The 10,666-nt window shown below is 38.4% G+C and overlaps 1 protein-coding gene across 2 annotated transcripts; it reads left to right on the top strand.

Annotated features, from left to right (window-relative positions):
* The first annotated feature begins 27 nt into the window (after positions 1-27).
* LOC111866650 (fizzy-related protein homolog) lies at positions 28-6,641 on the top strand. 2 transcript variants are annotated; one of them, XM_023855803.2, is made up of 4 exons: positions 28-113; positions 2,174-2,363; positions 4,443-4,550; positions 6,059-6,641. In XM_023855803.2, the coding sequence occupies exons 2-4, from the start codon at positions 2,196-2,198 to the stop codon at positions 6,269-6,271; spliced, it is 489 nt and encodes a 162-aa protein (XP_023711571.1). In that variant the 5' UTR covers positions 28-113; positions 2,174-2,195; the 3' UTR covers positions 6,272-6,641. The 2 variants fall into 2 exon arrangements, with proteins under 2 accessions (XP_023711571.1, XP_023711570.1); XM_023855802.2 differs by lacking the exon at positions 28-113 and adding an exon at positions 164-490 and having other exon boundaries at positions 6,059-6,638.
* The last annotated feature ends 4,025 nt before the right edge of the window (positions 6,642-10,666 follow it).

Here is a 10,666-nt window from a genome sequence, read left to right as displayed (position 1 = left end):
GCATCTCTCCAGATCACTCCAGAGCCTCCAGGGTCTTCCGTCCATTTGTGGAATCGATGCCACGTCGAATTGCTGCACTTCGCCGGGCTGGAGGGGGTCCAACACGATACTTTGTACTTATCCCATGACTTTTGGCACTTCAGTGTATATATAGAGTTCTTGTGATTTGTATGCCTGTTTTGTGTACGGTGAATTAAGTGTTATATTTTTAAAATTATAGTTAATATGCTAATGATTTAAATGGCAAAGTACAGGTTTCTTTTTATAACACGCATTTAATAATCTGTGATAAAAGTATCTATAGTTAGCAATTGCTGTGTATAAGTAATCTGTGATGACTGATCTCAATTGTGGTTGGCTGGCAGAACCGGCAGTCGTTACCGTTACTGTTTTGTTTTGACGGTTGGTGTATGCATAAGTTTTGTGGATGTTGAAGTGTTTTCCGAAGAATTGATAGATTTTAAACTGTTTTTTTGTGGATTTAAAGAAGGTATGTAATATGTGCTAAGTTTCTGAACCTGCACAATTGTTATCTGCCCCAGATTTATTAGTTCTAAGTGCTTATGAACTGTGACTCATCAGGGTGCATGAATTTTATTAGGGAACTCTTTGAACAGAAAAGATATGGGATACTTATTCTCGGTTGCGCAGTGAATGTTAGGTTTCCAACATACGAATTAGATCTGGGAAGCGAAATGTGAATTTATATAATAAAATTCCAAATGCAGCAGGCTTGTGCAATAAACGTTACTTGCCATATGTAGTAAGTGCTTGTAGCATTTTCATGTTTAGAAATATAATATGTAATATGTAATTTGCATATAGCGGACATCTGTTCTGGAAGTATGGCAGCACGTTAAGCATGAAGATTAAATTTCCTTACATTGTGAACTGGCTCTGTATAAGCAGAACTTCACTAATGATTACTGTAAGAATTGACATAGACTGCCCATACTGCATAGCAACTGCTAGCATTGACACCTGCCCACCACTTCTGCCTTCACTCATGTCTGAAAGCATGTGAACAAGTTTTTGCAACACAATCTGAAGCTCTGAAGTAAATGATTCACCACACTTTTACAGCACACCATGCCATTACATTTCCAATGAGTAGTGGCACTTGTTGAATGACATGAGGATATCATTGGCTTCTTGTTCATAAATTTTGCATATTGACATGACCACTGAGAGTAAACATAGCTTTGTCATGGATATGTTTTTTTATAGGGGCAGGATTTAATTGGTCTAGTGGCTGTGAATGCAAGGTTTATCAGAACTAGTTTCCTAACAATTTGTGATTACCAGTCACTTATTGTGTGTAAATATCTTGAACTTTTTCTTCAGTATGCACATTCCTCTTGGATTTTTTATTTTTGTCACAAACCACTTGCTGACAAGCTTCAATATGCATGACTAGGAACTCAATTTTGTGGCATTTATGAACTAACCTCCTTGCGTGCTTTCCAAAAGTTTTCATTTTATTTGAAGGCTCCAACTGTGAAAACTCGCTGTTTAGTTTTATACCCCAAGTAACAAACTCAGACTTCAAAATTAAGAAAGAAGTCTTTACCAAGTAGAACTTTTTGCCTATGGTATTGATCTCATTATGTTTGATGATTGAGTCATTGTCATATTGTGAAGTTGTTCAAAATATATGAGTGAAATCCTCGTGCGAGTTAACCAAGCATCATTATACAATGTAAAGGCAGTGGTGTAGCATGCTCCTCATACAAGTCCATGGCAAGCATTTGCATCAGAACTTCAGCATGTCACAGAACTTGTTTACATGCTGTGGGGCATGCTTGAAAGCAGAAGAGGGTCAATTTTAGCAAGTCTTGTAAAAAAATTTGTGTAAGTTTTTATCATTTTTTTTTTTAAAGTAATCAGTGGTTAGGTGCTCTTTGAGTGCAGAGAGGGACAGTGTGCGAAGTGGGGGAACTCTGTGCAGTCTCTACTGCAGGGCTGTCACAGGGAGCCAGTTCTGTGCCATGTATTTGTGGGACATTATTTTTAGAAGTGATGTATTTTGTTTCGTGATTTTCTTTCATTAGTCCCATGATATGGAAAAGTTTGTATTTTTATGCTGAATTAAGTTTGTGTATGTATTTATAAACAAGGGCAGTTGATGTTTGAATGCCAGTCTGATTATAAATCTTTTTTTTTTTTTTTTTAGTTTGTGGAATATCTGAGCCAACATGATGAACTCTGCTTATGAACGGCGTTTGTTGCGGAAACATACTGGTAACTTAGGATCTAGTGGTTCCTTAGAAGCAAGGCCACTTACAGCTGCATTGCCACCATCTGGAGGTTTCCTTGAATCAAGCAGTGATGTGTCCCCTGTCATGGCACCGCCAGCAAAAAAAGTAAGTGGAACTTGTTTCAGTATCATATATGTGTAAATGGTTACTTAAGACCATGGCAGCTGGGCTAGTAAAGTGACTTGCTATGAACTGGATGGCAGAAGTTCAAAATCCAAAGGTGACATGAATTTTCACTGCATCAGCATGTCCAAAACAGCTCTCTGCCCACCCAACTTTGCATCCAGCATGAGCAAAGGGACAAAGTTTTTAATTGGACGCTTTACGAAGAGTTATCCGCATTTTACTCACCCAAGCTAGAACAACAGAAATGTAACCCACAAGGTAGGCCTCTTGATAGGCGTGTATTCAGGTCATGTGATCCCTATTGTGCATTATGGTCTGACATGAGGAATCACACGTGGTAGGCTTTGAGGTGAATGGTTAATGAGCCCATGATCTACAGTGGTGAGATGTTTTGATATAAGTGTGCTGCTTCTGGCAAAGACACATAGTTAAGCGTGTGTTAAAGGAAATGTTCACACTTACATATTTATAGTAGATCCTTACTGAAAGATTTGGTGTGATCACAGGTTCTAACCTCACTTCAGCCATAATTAAATTCTAAGCCTGTCCCTGAGTATACAGGGTGTTTCAAAAAGAGCTTTACAACTTTGAAAGCTTATAGCAATTTATAGAGAGGATATACACATCGTCTTGAACTGTCATAATGTAGCAAAATACACCAAGTTTCATGCACATGGTACTGTAGTACCCAATACCGCCACCGCGAGCGCTCCCCGGTAGGCCACATGTTTCTGATGCTGCAGTGGAACAGATTAGGGAGAGCTTCGTTCAAAGCCCATGAAAGTCAAGGCGACGTGCGTCTCGGGGAACTGGTATTCCAAATGTTACTGTGCGGCGAGTGTTACGAAAAGTTTACACTTAAAAGCGTACAAACTATCCATTGTTTAACACCTTACGGCTGCAGATACGGTGGTTCATATGGAATTTTGTGTGCAAATGTTTCATCGGATACAAGACGATGAGAAGTTTCTGGTCTCCGTAATTTTCAGTGATGAGAGCACGTTTCATGTCAGTGGTTAGGTGAATACCCACAACTGCAGGATCTGGGGCAGCGAAAATCAACGTGTCTCCCTGGAACATGTTCGTGATAGCCCAAAGGTGAACGTGTTTTGCACCCTCAGCAAAGAAAGAGTGTACAGCCCCTTCTTCTTCATGGGGATGACCATTACCGGTATCATATATTTCGACATGCTCCAAGAGTTCCTCATTCCACAGTTAGACAAAGATGACCAAGAAGGACACATTCACTTACAGCAAGACGGTGCACCCCCTCATTACCTTGGAGAAGTGGGCGAGTACCTCAACACCTGTTTCCCAGGTCGGTGGATTGGTAGAACGGCGCCGATAGCATGGCCACCTCATTCCCTGGATCTCACTCCCCTGGATTTTTTCTTATGGGGATTCGTTAAAGATCGAGTGTTTGTACCACCTTTGCCTGCAAATTTTGTTGAGCTCCAAACTCGAATTACTGCCTCAGTTGCAGAAGTGATGCCAGAGATGCTACGTAGCGTGTGGCAAGAGACTGACTGCAGGTGGGACGTCTACCGCATTATCGGTGGAAGTCACATTGAACCATAACTATCCAAGGTAAAACTTGGTGTGTTTTGCTACATTATGACAGTCCGAAGCGTTGTGTATGTCCTCTGTATAAATCTATATAGGCTTTCAAAGTTGTAAAGCTCTTTTTGAAACACCCTGTATTGTCTGCCTTCATGTGAAGACTTGTGCTACATATTTTCACTGTTGAAAGGAAACATGGTGGAATTTTTTTAGTAAATTCTCTGTGTCTGTCTTGGTGTAAATGTTTTGATTCTCAAAGTCCTATACATTGTTCGTTCTTTAACTCGTCAAAAATTTATTTTCTGTCCCCTTCATTGCACATGTTTCATCCCTGAAAGGACAATTATATGCATAACATTTACAGTTTTGTTTTCATACAAGTTTCTGAAAGGAACTGAAATCCATGCCATGTTCCAAGAACTTCGTTTGAAAGATTTGCACATTTCTCATTTGACTGGAAAATTTGAGATTCTAATGATGTCTGATTTATAATTCCAGCGACATATTTTACTGACATCTGAGACCCCACGCTATAGGAAGATCGGTGATCGATTCATTCCAACACGCAATAGAAACAACTGGCTGACTAAATTTGCCACTATCACAGTGAGTATTTTTAATAATCTTTATTATTGTGTTTGAATAAATTGAGTTCACAAGTATGATGGATTAATTATGGATAGAATAAATTTTGCATTCTGGTGGGGGACTAATGTCTGTGTGACTGGTAAATTCCTGGCATGAAGAGTTCTTGTGGTCTACCAGCAGTTCCTGTAGGTGAGCAATGTCATGTTGCTCTTCTGCTGATATGGGATACCAACTGTGCTGTTTGTCCTTAGCACACCACTTTAATATTTCATTCCGTCTAAAAGACTGCTGCAACAAAAGGAGTACCATAGTGATGCAAGCACCCTATCTGGTGGATAACATGGGCTCTGTTTATCTGTGCCAGGAGTCAGGATTGTTGTGTCACTAGCAGTGTTACCGCTGTTTATTTAGAGGCCTTTTTCCTAATGAGAACCTCCTTGTAAGGAGTGAAAATGGTGTCAGTTTCTTAAGCTGTTGGGAACTAACACAGTTTCCAAGATATGGTGAGTCACCCTCTCCAAAGAAAACAAAAATAATGACATCTGTGTCCAGTTGGTCATTTATAATCTCTTTTATTATAATTTGTGATCATATTGAATAATTGCAATGAAATTTACGATGCGAGGCATATTGTAATTGAATAGAGAGGAAATTTTAACCACTTGTGTCATGTAGTTATGACCAAGACTTGGTTAATAAGTACCTGTATCTAACATTCATGGTAGTACTTATGTTAAAGGGTCCAAAAGTTGAACACTAAATATCAGTGATAGAAGATGGGTTGAAGCACTGAAATTTCTCTGAGTATGTGGACATAGCTTTTGTGATCATGACTGTGCACCTGGATGGGAAGTTTCAATTTAGAGGAAAGAATTCAGCAATACAAACCCCAATGGTGTGAACATAGGAAACACAATAGAATGATCCAAAGAATTATGCAGTATAAGCCTCCAGGATAAAGAGAGACCAGATAATCCAGAATAAGTTGAGAGGATTTGTTCTGGTGCTTACCTTGCAGCTGATGATAATGGATCATGATTACTGTATATGGTTGTATGAAAGTCACAGGCATAGTGTGTGTGTGGGAACACACAAGAGGTTATGTAGGTTCAAGAAGACTTGTTATAAGGAATTCAGTAATGTAGGTAAGGTGCATTATGCACTTTAATTTTCACTTAAAAGTTAATGGAGTGTAATTATATGTTGACAGAGAGATTAGGGGACCCAGTTCAAGGTTATTTTAACACTTCTCTGATATTAAGACTGTTCTTGAGCAGAGATGAATGGGAAGAAATCTCTACATTCCGTTTATGCAGTCTCTTATTTCATTTCTTTGAGATTTGGAGCAGCTGTATCACTGCATCATCATTTGAAACTTGCTGTTATGATGTAGTTATATAGTTCATTTCATTTGAGATGTTTATTTGAAATTTGCGATGTTTCCTTTGTTTATAATATGTGTGGATTCATCTTAGTGCTGGGTAATTGAGGAAATGTCTTTGAAATTGCTGTGATTTTAATTTTAGGAGGATGGCCATAGTGTACTAACAAGAAAGGCTACTGAGAATGGCCGCTGGAATTGTGATGGATCACCATACTCATGTCTTCTGAGGAATGAACTGCTTGGTGCTGGCATTGAAGATGTTAAAGACCAATATGATGAGAGAGGGGCATTGGTCCCACTGAATGGAAGAAATCTGTTTAAGGTACGGCAGCTTCACATTGGTATATATAGTTGAGGCAACAATAGTGATGTTTATTTAATTATTTCTATATATTTTTGCTTGAGTTTTACTGCCTGGAATGTAGTGCTGTATAGCACAATGAAAGCCAAGCAAGAAAGCCTCATGGAGTATGCACCAAGTTGTGCTTACTCTTCGACCATGATGATAGAGGTGATATGTTCCTCGAAAATGTCTGTTGACTTTCGCAACTGCCTGGTGTTGTTATATCCCAGAAGACAGATGTGTCCAACATATTTCTACCTGTTGACTCCTTGATGTTGGTATGCCTAGTTTTATTTTGTAGTATATTACTCCCTCCAAAAAGTATCCGACCTTGGGCTGGGAAAAAAAGTTCTGTATCTGGGTGGTTACAATACCTAATCTCCTTCAAAGTAGGCCCCTTGTGACTCCACACACTTAGCCCAGCGGTCCTTCATCGCTGGAAGCAATTCTGGAAGGCTTCTTTTGGAATGGCGTGCAGCTGCACCGTCGTGTTCTGTATGGTGTCCTCGCGGCTGTCAAAACAGCAGCCTTTTAGCGGTGTTTTCAATCTCGGGAACAGCCAGAAATCACAAGGAGCCATGTCAGGAGAGTAGGGAGCCTGGCGAACCTGCGGAATGCTGTGCTTGGCCAGGAAACCCTCAATCAGGTGTGATGAATGAGCTGGGGCGTTGTCATGATGCAGCTGCCAGTTGCGTGCATCCCACAGCTCCGGTCTCTTGCGCCAAACTGCATCACGAAGATGGCAGTATGCCATCAGTATGGTAGTATTCCTTATTGACAGTCTGGCCTAGTGGTGATGCACAACACCCCGGTAATCAAAAAAAAAAAAACATTTGGTATCACCTTCACATTGCTCCGAACCTGTCGTACTCTTTTGGGCCTTGAGGATGTTGGATGCTTCCACTGTGACGCCTGGAACTTGGTTTCCACGCCCACGACTCGTCGCCAGTGATCACAGTCTTCAGGAACTCAGGATCCCTGTTGGCGCACTCCAGCATGTCCTGTGCGACTTCAAGATGGAGTTGTTGATGTTCGGCAAAATCAGCTTGGGCACAAATTTTGCCGCCACTCTTCGCATGCCCAAATCCTCAGTTAAAATTTTGTTTGCGGAACCTCTGCTGATCCCAACCTCATCAGCAACTTCACGGATGGCCAAACAACGGTCCTCCATGATCAGTGTCTGCACTTTTTCAATGACATCAGCATTGACGGTTTCCCGGAATGCTTCTCACTGTCCGCTGACATACGGCAATGTTTAAAGTGGTTGAACCACTCTTTAATATGAGTGACCCCCATTGCATCATCGCCGAAAGCCTGCTGAATTTTGTGGATTGTTTCCGTTTGGGTATCCCCAAGTTTCTGACAAAACTTAATTCAGTATTGCTGCTCCAAGCGTTCTGCCATCTTGGGCGAAACGAGAATGCGACGAACACGTGTTACACCACTTCGGCAGTGTTGCGAGTTAGCAAAAAATCACGCGTGTGCATGAAAGTCCTTTCTACCACTACGCTCAGTTTCCCCACCCCTTTGACCATTACTTACAGCGAAAAGAATAAAGTAGGGTACTTTTTGGACATACGGTATTTAATGTGCTGTATCAGTTGCAGAAGTTTCATATGTTCAGTTGAGATGTGAGGACAGTAAGAAATGGTAATCAAGGAGTTAGGGCAATATTTAAGGTTTTGTCCTCTTGTAACAACTGAGGAGAACTGTGGCAGGTGTCTGCCTGGATAGTCAGTGTCCCATTTGAAATAGGCCTGCCCCCTAGTGTGGTGTCTTGGGCAGATGTGCTTGAGTCGGTTGCGAATGATATTGAGAATCGCCCAGTGCCATGCTGTTTGGTTCTGCCCACCCAAAATATTTGTGTAGAGTAAATAAATGTTTCTGAAATTCCACAGAACCTGAGACTTTATAGTTTACTTTATAGTTTATAGTTTATAGTTTAAGACTCACGCTCCTGAGGGTCTTCACTGTCAAATAAGTCTAATAACTGTTAACATACACAAAATTTCAAAATGATAAGCATAATAATACATGCAATATACATATAAAAAGACAGGAGTACTTTGATACATACAGAAGAGCAATGAAATTTATTTACTGCACTATGAAATCAAATTGCTTTTATAACCAATTGGATACTTTCGCAGCACCGACGTTTCATAACATTTGAATTTGTCACTTCCTTTCCAGACTCATAAGTTTTGTATTTATATCAGAGTGACATAATCATATGTGACATTGCAAAACACATGACACCAGAATTTACACAATGTTTCTACGTGAAGCATACACTACAATGTTGGAATAGTTATTAAACATTTAGGAAGGACATGTTTTTCTGCATATAACATGACGACTGACTTATTCCAGAATTTTCTCTTTTTACAAAACACATACTGACGAATTTACTAGATTAGACCAGATCTCAACGAGACTGCAGAAGCTGTGTACTCTTAACAGGAATACTCCACAGAAGGAATTAAAAATTAAAATGTAGTATTCATTCATTCATCAGTAATCTGTCAGACGACAGGTCCACAGTCTCTTCCAAAACAGTTCCTCCACTTAATGCGATCTTCTGTTTTTGGAAAGAGACTATCCAGGAAAAGTGATAATGTGGTAGTTTTTCCATTTGCTTTCCATATATATATATATATCATTTTATCATGTCATATATTTATATTTATCATATATCATTTTAAAATTATTGGCTAAACAAACGTTCTAGGAAGAACTAACCACCTAATATTCTTACATTATCTACTGAGTATTTGTTATGATACAGACCACACAGAAAGAGTGTCCAACAGTTCTTTGTTGTTGGTTGCGTATTCACTGCCACGGGAACATGCTTACCAAGATTTAGAACTTAGAATTTAATTTAGAACTTAATAAAGCAGACGACAATATAAAGATATACCATCAAAATATTAGGGTACTGAGAAACAAAAGAACTGAAATGGTAAACTCACTACTCCCGGAACTCCCTCATATTTAATGCATAACAGAATACCATTTAAGGGAATTTGAACTGGAAAGCTCACCAATAGAACATTATAAGTTAGGAGCAAAATTCTGTAGAGAAAAATTAAAAGATGGTGGAACATGCATTTTTATTCATGAATTTATAAGTTTTATAACTATTAATTTACAAGAATTTTGCAAGGAACAAGACATTGAAGTTTGTGCCATAAAAATTAACTTATCAACTTCTATCATCTGTGTTATATCTATCTATAGGTCTCCTGATGGGAATTTCCAGTGGTTTTTGAAGATGATCGGAAATTATCTGAATAATCTATATAATGTAAATATAAATTTTATTATATGTGGGGACCTCAATATAAACTACCTAGATAACAACTGTAAAAAAAGCAGCAATTTGATACCTTACTGTCTACATTTAATTTAACTAGTGTTGTAAATTTTCCAACTAGAGTGCAAAATGAAGTAGCAACGGCCATTGAAAATATTTTTTTAGATGTGTCTAAAAACGCTAATTATAATGTATATCCCCACATTAACGGCCTATCAGACCATGACGCCCAAAGTATTAAGTTCAAAAATCTTAATATACAAGGATTAAATAATACCACCCAAATCATAAGGAATTTCAATAAGCACTCTATAGCTAATTTTAAGCTCAAACTGAGCTTTGAGATGTGGGAAGATATTTTTGAAGCAACTGACGTAAATATAATGTTTAATAATTTTCTCAATACCTATCTTAGGATTTTCTACTCCAGTTTTACGAGAAGAAAAATAAAGAGCAAACCAAATGTTCATGAATGGTTAACTACAGGAATACGTATTTCATGTAGAAACAAAAGAAATCTTTATTTACAGTGTAGGACTAGTAATGATATTAAATTAAAAGAACATTACAAAGAATACTGAAAAATTCTAACTAATGTCATCAAAGCGGCTAAAAAAATTCACTACGACAGGAGGATTATAGACTCTAAAAGTAAATAAAAAACTGTTTGGAACATAATCAAAACTGAAACTGGGAAAAAAAGAAGATAAAGTAGACATTCAATCTCTTGATATTAAGGGAATTATAACTTCCGACCAACAAATCATGGCAAAAAATCTTATTGATTATTTTGTAACAGTTGCTGAGGATATTATTGATAATACAAGTATTAGTAAAACTGGACAGCCTATGCATGATAACTATTTAAATTATATGTCCTCAATGTTCACGAGTCCGCTGTCAAATATTCGACCTAAGCATGCCTCTACCCATGAGATAGAAGGAATCATCAAATCCTTAAAAGTCAAATACTCCCATGGTTATGATGAAATACCTGTCGCAATATTGGAAGCTAGTGCCCTATTTGTTAGTTCTCCGCTAATATATATTGTAAATAAATCTCTTTCTTCAGGAATTTACCCAACTAG

This window comes from Cryptotermes secundus, unplaced genomic scaffold (genome assembly GCF_002891405.2).
Source record: "Cryptotermes secundus unplaced genomic scaffold, Csec_1.0 scaffold1755, whole genome shotgun sequence".
NCBI lineage: Eukaryota > Metazoa > Arthropoda > Insecta > Blattodea > Kalotermitidae > Cryptotermes > Cryptotermes secundus.
Note: the sequence above shows the minus strand (reverse complement) of the source record. Positions and strands in the feature narration are given on the sequence as shown.

Excerpts from the sequence above, each read along its gene's own strand:
- LOC111866650 (XM_023855803.2), top strand. The coding sequence starts at position 2,196 with ATGATGAACTCTGCTTATGAACGGCGTTTGTTGCGGAAACATACTGGT. Across the intron at positions 2,364-4,442 it reads TGGCACCGCCAGCAAAAAAA|CGACATATTTTACTGACATC; the intron begins GTAAGTGGAACT and ends TTATAATTCCAG. Across the intron at positions 4,551-6,058 it reads CTAAATTTGCCACTATCACA|GAGGATGGCCATAGTGTACT; the intron begins GTGAGTATTTTT and ends TTTTAATTTTAG.